General features: G+C 45.4%; 1 protein-coding gene across 1 annotated transcript; it reads right to left on the reverse strand.

The window, feature by feature from the left end:
• Positions 1-1,313: 1,313 nt before the first annotated feature.
• On the reverse strand, positions 1,314-2,319 carry LOC115255481 (uncharacterized). Its single transcript, XM_062846103.1, has one exon. The coding sequence runs from the start codon at positions 2,253-2,255 to the stop codon at positions 1,380-1,382; it is 876 nt and encodes a 291-aa protein (XP_062702087.1). The 5' UTR covers positions 2,256-2,319; the 3' UTR covers positions 1,314-1,379.
• Positions 2,320-13,364: the final 11,045 nt, after the last annotated feature.

The raw sequence follows: 13,364 nt of genomic DNA on the forward strand, positions 1-13,364 counted from the left end.
TCACTTTCATAAGAATGCCGTAGGAATGAAAGAGCCGACTAGTTTTCTATCGCCGCACCTTGGGTAATCCACATCGACTCTATACTCAAGGAAGTCAAGGAAATTCCCTATACGAAAAATTTCTGGAATGATCGGAAATCGAACCCGTCACCATCAGCATGGTCATGATGAATACCAGTGAGCTTACCGTATCGGCTAAATGTGGAATAACCAAGTGGTAAAGTATTTGTTACGTTATGCTATTCAAATAAATTACATATATTAACAAAAAAAGCATAAAAAATGTCTAGCAGTACGTGATTCTTGAAAGAATAATGTGATTAGCTTCTTGAAATCAAACACCCTTAAGGTGATACGGGACGCCGTGTTATTTTTTCCTATCTTTCCTCTCTTTCTAACTATTTGCCTTGCGATTTTGAAAATGGTAATCTCGATTTCTATCGCATAGTAGAGGCTGAAAACTAATCAGCATATGCACTGCAAGTGAGCATACACAGTGATAAGTTTTTGTTCCATAGGGTCTGCGACAATTTGGACAGAAGCACTTATTTTGGGTAATTGCTGCTATAACTCAGCCGATTTTAAACTGATTGACTTGAATTTTTAAATATGGCTAGATACTGTGCGTATCTGATCGTGTCTCAAAAATCAAGTCAATCGGTTCAAAATTTACTGAGTCATAGCACCAAGTGCCCAAAATAGGTGCTGCTGCCCAAATAGTCCCAGACCCTATGAAGTAGAATGTGAGATTACCATCTTAGTAGAAACAGAGCAATGGCGGATATCGCGAGAGATTTTGTATAATACCATTTGAGCAGGTGTACCTATTTTGGGCACTTGCCACTCACGAAATACTAAATCATTTGTAGTCTTTTATTCAATCATGGTAAAGCCATGCGCGTGGTTTGTGCACAGCCAGCGCGTTCAACTTTACAGCTGGGGGCGAAATGCGCTGTAGTTACACGCACGGTAAAAGCCAAACTACCTAAGATCAGCATTAAATGCTTTTAATGCTAGCATTAAAAAATTTTATTCTTCATAAGAACTTTTTATTAGGGTAGCGAACCACTTGGGCAGCGGTCGGTATTTTGGGCACTCTTCGGTATAACTTAGTCAATTCCAAACCAATTGACTTGAAATTTTGTACGCGGCTAGATACAATACGTATCTCAATGCGTTTCAAAAATTGTGTCAATTGGTTCAAAATTGGTTGAGTTATAGCAGAAAAGTGCCCAAAATAGGACCCCTGCCGAGATGGTTCCACTTCCCTACTTACAGTTAGTTCTTTCTCATGTTTTATATAAACAACCCGGTTTCGATTAATGACCTTATTTTATTATTGTTACTCTTTTGCACATTGTTCGAAAATCGTGCCTAGATTATAAAAAAATGTTATTTTCAAACAGGTATTGCGCCAAAGTATCTCGTGTTTCATAAGCACTGCGAGCTGCATTGTTTCCGCGTTGAATAATGCTATTTCCAACGCTGTTCAGAGGTTCCGTTGTTGAGCGCCATTCTCCAGGGACAATAATTTCTCCACGGTGTCCAATTTGATCAACATATCCCGGAGGATTGTACTGTGGTTCATTCGTAGACTTCACGAAATTATGAAGCACTAGCGTAGCCTTCACCAAATTATCGGCTGATTCAGGGTGGAGGAATAAAGGTGATAGTAGTATACGCCAACGCGATACTAAGATGCCAAAGGCATTCTCAATTACTCTTCTTGCACGGGACAATCTGTAATTGAAGTGCTCTTGTAAGGGTGGCAGATTTCGTCCTGGATATGGCCGCATAAGGTTGGTTTTCAATGGGAATGCAGCGTCCCCAACTATGAAGTATGGCATAAGTGGCCCGTCTACTAGTGATGCTGCTTGTGGCAGTCCCAAGCGCCCCTGTAGCAAGCGACTGCCAAATTCGCTTGAGCTGAACACGCTGCTGTCGGCATTTCCACCGTACGCACCAACGTCTACAGCAACAAAGTTGTAGTTAGCGTCGCACATTGCCATGAGAACGATAGAGTGCTGCTTTTTGTAATTAAAATAAAGCGAACCGGAATTCGGAGGGCAATGAATGGAAATGTGTTTGCCATCAACAGCGGCGCAACAGTGGGGAAGGTTCCATTTTACTTCAAATTCATCGCTGTACTGCTTCCATTTAGCTTCAGTTACCTCCGGCATAAATGTTCCATGAAGTTCAAACCATAGAACCTGTGAAACCTCCTGCGTGATCTCCCTTACGGTTGTCACTCCCATTCTGAAAAGTCTTGATATCTCAAATATACTCGATCCATGAGCCAAGTACCTAAATGGAAAAGAAAAAAATTGTAATTATTTTATGCACTATCTTTTTTGTTTTAAGATTTTTTGTTAATGTATTGCTCTTTTGAAACGAAATTAGGTTTTTATGCTCACCAATGGAAAGCGTGGTCAACTCAAACGGGCTTTTCCCCTAATCGGATAGATCATTGAGGCTACAAGCCAGATGATGCCGTCGTTTCTAGTCAGGATCAGGCTTATAGGGATAGGAATCTTGCAGTATCACTGGGAGATTTTTCAAAGATGTTGGCTAAACCTATCGTCTGATCGCAGAAGAATTTTTAAATCAGAATTTTGTGGCAACTTTGAAGAACCAATGGATCACTAATGCTACGTTCACACTACGCTCTATATCAAGTAATATAGCAAGATGATATCCTATATCAAGAAAGGTGTTCACACTACGCCAACTTGATATAGGTTGACGTTTCTGTTGGCGAAAAAAAAAACAGTCCTGTTCAATGACTGAGGTTGAACATGCTCGAACTAGCTCGGAGTTGCTGCATCCTGCTCTTACCCATTTGTTGACGAATGGGTAAGAGCAGGATGCAGCAACTCCGAGCTAGTTCGAGCATGTTCAACCTCAGTCATTGAACAGGACTAACATTGCGCGGAAACGAAACTAAGTTCTGGTTGACGATTTCGGCTTGGTGATTTTGATATTACGGGGTAAATTAACTTTCCAGGAAGTTTCTGGAGATACTCCAGGAGTTCCCTGAGGATTCTTCCAGAAGTTCCCTAGGGATTCCCCCGGGAGTTTTCTGGAAATTCCTCCAGGAGTTCCCTGAGGATTCTTCCAGGAGTTCTCTGGGGATTCCTCCAGGAGTTCCCTGGGGATTCCTCCAGGAGTTCCCTGGGGATTCCTCCAGGAGTTCCCTGGGGATTCCTCCAGGAGTTCCCTGGGGATTCCTCCAGGAGTTCCCTGGGGATTCCTCCAGGAGTCCCCTGGGGATTCCTCCAGGAGTCCCCTGGGGATTGCTTCAAGAGTTCCATGAGGATTCTTCCAGGAGTTCCCTACACGCTAAGGTCAGTTTACCCAAATATAGGTAAAGTTTACCCATAATCACCGAAAAGTGCACAACCTCATTTTATGGGTAAAGGCACTTTACTCATATATGGGTAAGCTGGATATATTATAAAAATAGGTAAAATTTACCCATATTTATGATTTTAAATTTTGGGTCAATTTTACGCATATATGGGTAAAATAATACTATTCAATGAGAGAAAATTATCATAATGTTAATGTCAGAGAAAATATAAAAAAAACGAAAATCCGTTTCACTTTCACCTATTACCTATTTTATTCACCTTTCACCTATAGGGATTTCACCAGATGTTCCCCGATGATTCCTCCAGGAGTACCCTGGGAATTCCTCCAGAAGTTCCCTGGGTATTCCTCCAGGTGTTCCCTAGGAATTCCTACAGGAGTTCTCGGGAGATTCCTCCAAGAGTTCCCTGGGGATTCCTCCAGGAGTTCCCTGGGGATTCCTCCAGGAGTTCCCTGGGGATTCCTCCAGGAGTTCCCTGGGGATTTCTCCAGGAGTTCCTCGGAAAATGCTCCTGGAGTTCTTCGAGAATTCTTCCCGGTGTTAATCAGGAATTTCTTCAGGAGTTCCTGGATAATTCCTCCAAAGAGTACCTCATGAAAACCTCCAGAAATACTCCGGGAACTCTTCCAGGAGTTTCTTGAGAATTCCTGTAGGATTGCCTTGAAAATTCTTCGAGAATTCCTCCAGGAGTTCCCCGAAAATTAATTCCTCAGAAACTCATCCTAAATATCCCCGGGAGCTCCTCGAGAATTCTTCGAAAATTCTTCCCGGTGTTTTCAAGGAATTCTTACCGGAGTTCTTCAAGAATTCCTTCAGAAGTTCTTCGCAAATTCCTCTAGGAGAACCCCGAGAATTCCTCCAGAAGTACATGAGGAATACCTATAGAAATTTTGCGGGAACTCCTCCATGAGTTCCTCGAGAATTTTTCCATGAGTTCCTCGGAAATTCTTTCAAGAGTTCCTTGGGAATTTCTCTAGGAGATTCTTGATTATTCCTCCAGGAGTGCCTCGGAAATTCTTCCAGAAGTTCCTCGGGAATTCTTTCAGAAGTTCCACGGGAATTCTTTCAGAAGTTCCTCGGGAATTCTTCCAGAAGTTCCTCGGGAATTCTTCCGGAAGTTCCTCGGTAATTCTTCCAGAAGTTCCTCAGGAATTCTTCCAGAAGTTCCTCGGGAATTCTTCCACAAATTCCTCTGCAATTCTTCCAGAAGTTTCTCTGGAATTCTTGTAGAAGTTCCTCAGGAATTCTTCCAGAAGTTCCTCGCAAATTTTTCATCAAATTCCTCGGCAATTCTTCCAGAAGTTTCTCGGGAATTCATCCAAAAGTTCCTCGGGAATTTTTCCAGAAGTTCCTCGGGAATTCTTCCAGAAGTTCCTCGGGAATTCTTCCAGAAGTTCCTCGGGAATTCTTCCAGAAGTTCCTCGGGAATTCTTCCAGAAGTTCCTCGGGAATTCTTCCAGAAGTTCCTCGGGAATTCTTCCAGAAGTTCCTCGGGAATTTTCCCAGAAGTTCCTCGGGAATTTTTCCAGAATTTCATCGGGAATTCTTCCAGAAGTTCCTCGGGAATTCTTCCAGAAGTTCCTCGGGAATTCTTCCAGAAGTTCCTCGGGAATTCTTCCAGAAGTTCCTCGGGAATTCTTCCAGAAGTTCCTCGGGAATTCTTCCAGAAGTTCCTCGGGAATTCTTCCAGAAGTTCCTCGGGAATTCTTCCAGAAGTTCCTCGGGAATTCTTCCAGAAGTTCATCGGGAATTCTTCCAGAAGTTCCTCGGGAATTCTTCCAGAAGTTCCTCGGGAATTCTTCCAGAAGTTCCTCGGGAATTCTTCAAGAAGTTCCTCGGGAATTCTTCCAGAAGTTCCTCGGGAATTCTTCCAGAAGTTCCTCGGGAATTCTTCCAGAAGTTCCTCGGGCATTCATCCAGAAGTTCCTCGGGAATTCTTCCAGAAGTTCCTCGGGAATTCTTCCAGAAGTTCCTCGGGAATTCTTCCAAAAGTTCCTGGAGAATTCTTCCATAAGTTCCTAGGGAATTCTTCCAGAAGTTCCTCGGGAATTCTTCCAGAAGTTCCTTGGGAATTCTTCCAGAGGTTCCTCGGGAATTCTTCCAGAAGTTCCTCGGGAATTCTTCCAGAAGTTCCTCGGGAATTCTTCCAGAAGCTTCTGGAAGAATTCTCCAGGAACTTCTGAAAGAATTCCCGAGGAACTTCTGGAAGCTTTCCCCAGGAACTTCTGGAAGAATTACCCAGGAACTTCTGGAAGAATTCCCGAGGAACTTCTGGAAGAACTCCCGAGGAACTTCTGGAAGAATTCCCGAGGAACTTCTGGAAGAATTCCCGAGGAACTTCTTGAAGAATTCCCGAGGAACTTCTGGAAGAATTCCCTAAAAACTTCTGGAAGAATTCCCGAGGAACTTCTGGAAGAATTCCCGAGGAACTTCTGGAAGAATTCCCGAGGAACTTCTGGAAGAATTCCCGAGGAACTTCTGGAAGAATTCCCGGAGAACTTCTGGAAGAATTCCCGAGAAACTTCTGGAAGAATTACAGAGGAACCTCTGGAAGAATTCCCGAGGAACTTCTGGAAGAATTCTCGAGAAACCTCTGGAAGAATTCCCAAGGAACTTCTGGAACAATTCCCGAGGAACTTCTGGAAGAATTTCCGAGGAACTTCTGGAAGAATTCCCGAGGAACTCCTGGAAGAATTCCCGAGGAACTTCTGGAAGAATTTCCGAGGAACTTCTGGAAGAATTCCCGAGGAACTTCTGGAAGAACTCCCGAGGAACTTCTGGAAGAATTCCTCAGAAACTTCTGGAAGAATTCCCGAGGAACTTCTGGAAAAATTCCCGAGGAACCTCTGGAAGAATTCCCGAGGAACTTCTGGAAGAATTCCCGAGGAACTCCTGGAAGAATTCCCGAGGTACTTCTGGAAGAATTCCCGAGGAACTTATGGAAGAATTCCCGAGGAACTTCTGGAAGAATTCCCGAGGAACTTCTGGAAGAATTCCCGAGGAACTTCTGGAAGAATTCCCGAGGAACTTCTGGAAGAATTCCCGAGGAACTCCTGGAAGATTTCCCGAGGAACTTCTGGAAGAATTCCCGAGGAACCTCTGGAAGAACTCCCGAGGAACTTCTGGAAGAATTCCCGAGGAACTTCTGGAAGAATTTCCGAGGAACTTCTGAAAGAATTACCCAGGAACTTCTGGAAGAATTCCCGAGGAGCTTCTGGAAGAATTCCCGAGGAACTTCTGGAAGAATTCCCGAGGAACTTCTGGAGGAATTCCCGAGGAATTTCTGGAAGAATTCCCGAGGAACTTCTGGAAGAATTCCCCAGAAACTTCTGGAAGAATTCCCGAGGAACTTCCGGAAGAATTCCCGAGGAACTTCTGGAAGATTTCCCGAAGAACTTCTGGTAGAATTCCCGAGGAACTTCTGGAAGAATTCCCGAGGAACTTCTGGAAGAATTCCCGAGGAACTTCTGGAAGAGTTCCCGACTAACTTCTGGAAGAATTTCCGAGGAACTTCTGGAAGAATTCCCGAGGAGCTTCTGGAAGAATTCTCCAGGAACTTCTGGAAGAATTCCCGAGGAACTTCTGGAAGAGTTCCCGACTAACTTCTGGAAGAATTTCCGAGGAACTTCTGGAAGAATTCCCGAGGAGCTTCTGGAAGAATTCTCCAGGAACTTCTGGAAGAATTCCCGAGGAACTTCTGGAAGCTTTCCCCAGGAACTTCTGGGAGAATTACCCAGGAACTTCTGGAAGAATTCCCGAGGAACTTCTGGAAGAATTCCCGAGGAACTTCTGGAAGAATTCCCGAGGAACTTCTGGAAGAATTCCCGAGGAACTTCTGGAAGAGTTCCCGACTAACTTCTGGAAGAATTTCCGAGGAACTTCTGGAAGAATTCCCGAGGAGCTTCTGGAAGAATTCTCCAGGAACTTCTGGAAGAATTCCCGAGGAACTTCTGGAAGCTTTCCCCAGGAACTTCTGGAAGAATTACCCAGGAACTTCTGGAAGAATTCCCGAGGAACTTCTGGAAGAACTCCCGAGGAACTTCTGGAAGAATTCCCGAGGAACTTCTGGAAGAATTCCCGTGGAACTTCTTGAAGAATTCCCGAGGAACTTCTGGAAGAATTCCCGAGGAACTTCTGGAAGAATTCCCGAGGAACTTCTGGAAGAATTCCCGAGGAACTTCTGGAAGAATTCCCGAGGAACTTCTGGAAGAATTCCCGAGGAACTTCTGGAAGAATTCCCGAGGAACTTCTGGAAGAATTCCCGAGGAACTTCTGGAAGAATTCCCGAGGAACTTCTGGAAGAATTCCCGAGGAACTTCTGGAAGAATTCCCGAGGAACTTCTGGAAGAATTCCCGAGGAACTTCTGGAAGAATTCCCGAGGAACTTCTGGAAGAATTCCCGAGGAACTTCTGGAAGAATTCCCGAGGAACTTCTGGAAGAATTCCCGAGGAACTTCTGGAAGAATTCCCGTGGAACTTCTGGAAGAATTCCCGAGGAACTTCTGGAAGAACTCTTGAGGAATTTCTGGAAGAATTCCCGAGGAACTTCTGGAAGAATTCCCCTGGAACTTCCGAAAGCTTTCCCCAGGAACTTCTGAAAGAATTACCCAGGAACTTCTGGAAGAATTCCCGAGGAACTTCTGGAAGAATTCCCGAGGAACTTCTGGAAGAATTCCCGAGGAACTTCTGGAAGAATTCCCGAGGAACTTCTGGAAGAGTTCCCGACTAACTTCTGGAAGAATTTCCGAGGAACTTCTGAAGGATTCCCGAGGAGCTTCTGGAAGAATTCTCCAGGAACTTCTGGAAGAATTCCCGAGGAACTTCTGGAAGAATTCCCGAGGAACTTCTGGAAGCTTTCCCCAGGAACTTCTGGAAGAATTACCCAGGAACTTCTGGAAGAATTCCCGAGGAACTTCTGGAAGAACTCCCGAGGAACTTCTGGAAGAATTCCCGAGGAACTTCTGGAAGAATTCCCGAGGAACTTCTTGAAGAATTCCCGAGGAACTTCTGGAAGAATTCCCTAAAAACTTCTGGAAGAATTCCCGAGGAACTTCTGGAAGAATTCCCGAGGAACTTCTGGAAGAATTCCCGAGGAACTTCTGGAAGAATTCCCGAGGAACTTCTGGAAGCTTTCCCCTGGAACTTCTGGAAGAATTACCCAGGAACTTCTGGAAGAATTCCCGAGGAACTTCTGGAAGAACTCCCGAGGAACTTCTGGAAGAATTCCCGAGGAACTTCTGGAAGAATTCCCGAGGAACTTCTTGAAGAATTCCCGAGGAACTTCTGGAAGAATTCCCTAAAAACTTCTGGAAGAATTCCCGAGGAACTTCTGGAAGAATTCCCGAGGAACTTCTGGAAGAATTCCCGAGGAACTTCTGGAAGAATTCCCGAGGAACTTCTGGAAGAATTCCCGAGAAACTTCTGGAAGAATTACAGAGGAACCTCTGGAAGAATTCCCGAGGAACTTCTGGAAGAATTCCCGAGAAACCTCTGGAAGAATTCCCAAGGAACTTCTGGAACAATTCCCGAGGAACTTCTGGAAGAATTTCCGAGGAACTTCTGGAAGAATTCCCGAGGAACTCCTGGAAGAATTCCCGAGGAACTTCTAGAAGAATTCCCGAGGAACTTCTGGAATAATTCCCGAGGAGCTTCTGGAAGAACTCCCGAGGAACTTCTGGAAGAATTCCCGAGGAACTTCTGGAAGAACTCCCGAGGAACTTCTGGAAGAATTCCTCAGAAACTTCTGGAAGAATTCCCGAGGAACTTCTGGAAAAATTCCCGAGGAACCTCTGGAAGAATTCCCGAGGAACTTCTGGAAGAATTCCCGAGGAACTCCTGGAAGAATTCCCGAGGTACTTCTGGAAGAATTCCCGAGGAACTTCTGGAAGAATTCCCGAGGAACTTCTGGAAGAATTCCCGAGGAACTTATGGAAGAATTCCCGAGGAACTTCTGGAAGAATTCCCGAGGAACTTCTGGAAGAATTCCCGAGGAACTTCTGGAAGAATTCCCGAGGAACTTCTGGAAGAATTCCCGAGGAACTCCTGGAAGAATTCCCGAGGAACTTCTGGAAGAATTCCCGAGGAACCTCTGGAAGAACTCCCGAGGAACTTCTGGAAGAATTCCCGAGGAACTTCTGGAAGAACTCCCGAGGAACTTCTGGAAGAATTCCCCAGAAACTTCTGGAAGAATTCCCGAGGAACTTCTGGAAGAATTCCCGAGGAACTTCTGGAAGAATTCCCAAGGAACTTCTGGAAGAACTCCCGAGGAACTTCTGGAAGAACTCCCGAGGAACTTCTGGAAGAATTCCCGAGGAACTTCTGGAAGAATTCCCGAAGAACTTCTGGAAGAATTCCCGAGGAACTTCTGGAAGAATTCCCGAGGAACTTCTGGAAGAATTCCCGAGGAACTTCTGGAAGAATTCCCGATGAACTTCTGGAAGAATTCCCGAGGAACTTCTGGAATAATTCCCGAGGAACTTCTGGAAGAATTCCCGAGGAACTTCTGGAATAATTCCCGAGGAGCTTCTGGAAGAACTCCCGAGGAACTTCTGGAAGAATTTCCGAGGAACTTCTGGAAGAATTCCCGAGGAACTCCTGGAAGAATTCCCGAGGAACTTCTGGAAGAATTCCCTAAAAACTTCTGGAAGAATTCCCGAGGAACTTCTGGAAGAATTCCCGAGGAACTTCTGGAAGAATTCCCGAGGAACTTCTGGAAGAATTCCCGAGGAACTTCTGGAAGCTTTCCCCAGGAACTTCTGGAAGAATTACCCAGGAACTTCTGGAAGAATTCCCGAGGAACTTCTGGAAGAATTCCCGAGGAACTTCTGGAAGAATTCCCGAGGAACTTCTGGAAGAATTCCCGAGGAACTTCTTGAAGAATTCCCGAGGAACTTCTGGAAGAATTCCCTAAAAACTTCTGGAAGAATTCCCGAGGAACTTCTGGAAGAATTCCCGAGGAACTTCTGGAAGAATTCCCGAGGAACTTCTGGAAGAATTCCCGAGGAACTTCTGGAAGAATTCCCGAGAAACTTCTGGAAGAATTACAGAGGAACCTCTGGAAGAATTCCCGAGGAACTTCTGGAAGAATTCCCGAGAAACCTCTGGAAGAATTCCCAAGGAACTTCTGGAACAATTCCCGAGGAACTTCTGGAAGAATTTCCGAGGAACTTCTGGAAGAATTCCCGAGGAACTCCTGGAAGAATTCCCGAGGAACTTCTGGAAGAATTCCCGAGGAACTTCTGGAATAATTCCCGAGGAGCTTCTGGAAGAACTCCCGAGAAACTTCTGGAAGAATTCCCGAGGAACTTCTGGAAGAACTCCCGAGGAACTTCTGGAAGAATTCCTCAGAAACTTCTGGAAGAATTCCCGAGGAACTTCTGGAAAAATTCCCGAGGAACCTCTGGAAGAATTCCCGAGGAACTTCTGGAAGAATTCCCGAGGAACTCCTGGAAGAATTCCCGAGGTACTTCTGGAAGAATTCCCGAGGAACTTCTGGAAGAATTCCCGAGGAACTTCTGGAAGAATTCCCGAGGAACTTATGGAAGAATTCCCGAGGAACTTCTGGAAGAATTCCCGAGGAACTTCTGGAAGAATTCCCGAGGAACTTCTGGAAGAATTCCCGAGGAACTTCTGGAAGAATTCCCGAGGAACTCCTGGAAGAATTCCCGAGGAACTTCTGGAAGAATTCCCGAGGAACCTCTGGAAGAACTCCCGAGGAACTTCTGGAAGAATTCCCGAGGAACTTCTGGAAGAACTCCCGAGGAACTTCTGGAAGAATTCCCCAGAAACTTCTGGAAGAATTCCCGAGGAACTTCTGGAAGAATTCCCGAGGAACTTCTGGAAGAATTCCCAAGGAACTTCTGGAAGAACTCCCGAGGAACTTCTGGAAGAATTCCCGAGGAACTTCTGGAAGAATTTCCGAAGAACTTCTGGAAGAATTCCCGAGGAACTTCTGGAAGAATTCCCGAGGAACTTCTGGAAGAATTCCCGAGGAACTTCTGGAAGAATTCCCGAGGAACTTCTGGAAGAATTCCCGAGGAACTTCTGGAAGAATTCCCGAGGAACTTCTGGAAGAATTCCCGAGGAACTTCTGGAAGAATTCCCGATGAACTTCTGGAAGAATTCCCGAGGAACTTCTGGAATAATTCCCGAGGAACTTCTGGAAGAATTCCCGAGGAACTTCTGGAATAATTCCCGAGGAGCTTCTGGAAGAACTCCCGAGGAACTTCTGGAAGAATTCCCGAGGAACTTCTGGAAGAATTCCCGAGGAACTCCTGGAAGAATTCCCGAGGAACTTCTGGAAGAATTTCCGAGGAACTTCTGGAATAATTCCCGAGGAGCTTCTGGAAGAACTCCCGAGGAACTTCTGGAAGAATTCCCGAGGAACTTCTGGAAGAACTCCCGAGGAACTTCTGGAAGAATTCCTCAGAAACTTCTGGAAGAATTCCCGAGGAACTTCTGGAAAAATTCCCGAGGAACCTCTGGAAGAATTCCCGAGGAACTTCTGGAAGAATTCCCGAGGAACTCCTGGAAGAATTCCCGAGGTACTTCTGGAAGAATTCCCGAGGAACTTCTGGAAGAATTCCCGAGGAACTTCTGGAAGAATTCCCGAGGAACTTCTGGAAGAATTCCCGAGGAACTTATGGAAAAATTCCCGAGGAACTTCTGGAAGAATTCCCGATGAACTTCTGGAAGAATTCCCGAGGAACTTCTGGAAGAATTCCCGAGGAACTTCTGGAAGAATTCCCGAGGAACTTCTGGAAGAATTCCCGAGGAACTTCTGGAAGAATTCCCGAGGAACTTCTGGAAGAATTCCCGAGGAACTTCTGGAAGAACTCCCGAGGAATTTCTGGAAGAATTCCCGAGGAACATCTGGAAGAATTCCCGAGGAACTTCTGGAAGAATTCCCGAGGAACTTCTGGAAGAATTCCCCTGGAACTTCCGGAAGCTTTCCCCAGGAACTTCTGAAAGAATTACACAGGAACTTCTGGAAGAATTCCCGAGGAACTTCTGGAAGAATTCCCGAGGAACTTCTGGAAGAATTCCCGAGGAACTTCTGGAGGAACTCCCGAGGAATTTCTGGAAGAATTCCCGAGGAACTTCTGGAAGAATTCCCAAGGAACTTCTGGAACAATTCCCGAGGAACTTCCGGAAGAATTCCCGAGGAACTTCTGGAAGAATTCCCGAAGAACTTCTGGAAGAATTCCCGAGGAACTTCTTGAAGAATTCCCGAGGAACTTCTGGAAGAATTCCCGAGGAACTTCTGGAAGAGTTCCCGACTAACTTCTGGAAGAATTTCCGAGGAACTTCTGGAAGAATTCCCGAGGAGCTTCTGGAAGAATTCTCCAGGAACTTCTGGAAGAATTCCCGAGGAACTTCTGGAAGCTTTCCCCAGGAACTTCTGGAAGAATTACCCAGGAACTTCTGGAAGAATTCCCGAGGAACTTCTGGAAGAACTCCCGAGGAACTTCTGGAAGAATTCCCGAGGAACTTCTGGAAGAATTCCCGTGGAACTTCTTGAAGAATTCCCGAGGAACTTCTGGAATAATTCCCGAGGAACTTCTGGAAGAATTCCCGAGGAACTTCTGGAAGAATTCCCGAGGAACTTCTGGAAGAATTCCCGAGGAACTTCTGGAAGAATTCCCGAGGAACTTCTGGAAGAATTCCCGAGGAACTTCTGGAAGAATTCCCGAGGAACTTCTGGAAGAATTCCCGAGGAACTTCTGGAAGAATTCCCGAGGAACTTCTGGAAGAATTCCCGAGGAACTTCTGGAAGAATTCCCGAGGAACTTCTGGAAGAATTCCCGAGGAACTTCTGGAAGAATTCCCGAGGAACTTCTGGAAGAATTCCCGTGGAACTTCTGGAAGAATTCCCGAGGAACTTCTGGAAGAACTCTTGAGGAATTTCTGGAAGAATTCCCGAGGAACTTCTGGAAGAATTCCCCTGGAACTTCCGAAAGCTTTCCCCAGGAACTTCTGAAAGAATTACCCAGGA

This window comes from Aedes albopictus, chromosome 1 (genome assembly GCF_035046485.1).
Source record: "Aedes albopictus strain Foshan chromosome 1, AalbF5, whole genome shotgun sequence".
In the NCBI taxonomy this organism is placed as follows: Eukaryota; Metazoa; Arthropoda; class Insecta; order Diptera; family Culicidae; genus Aedes; species Aedes albopictus.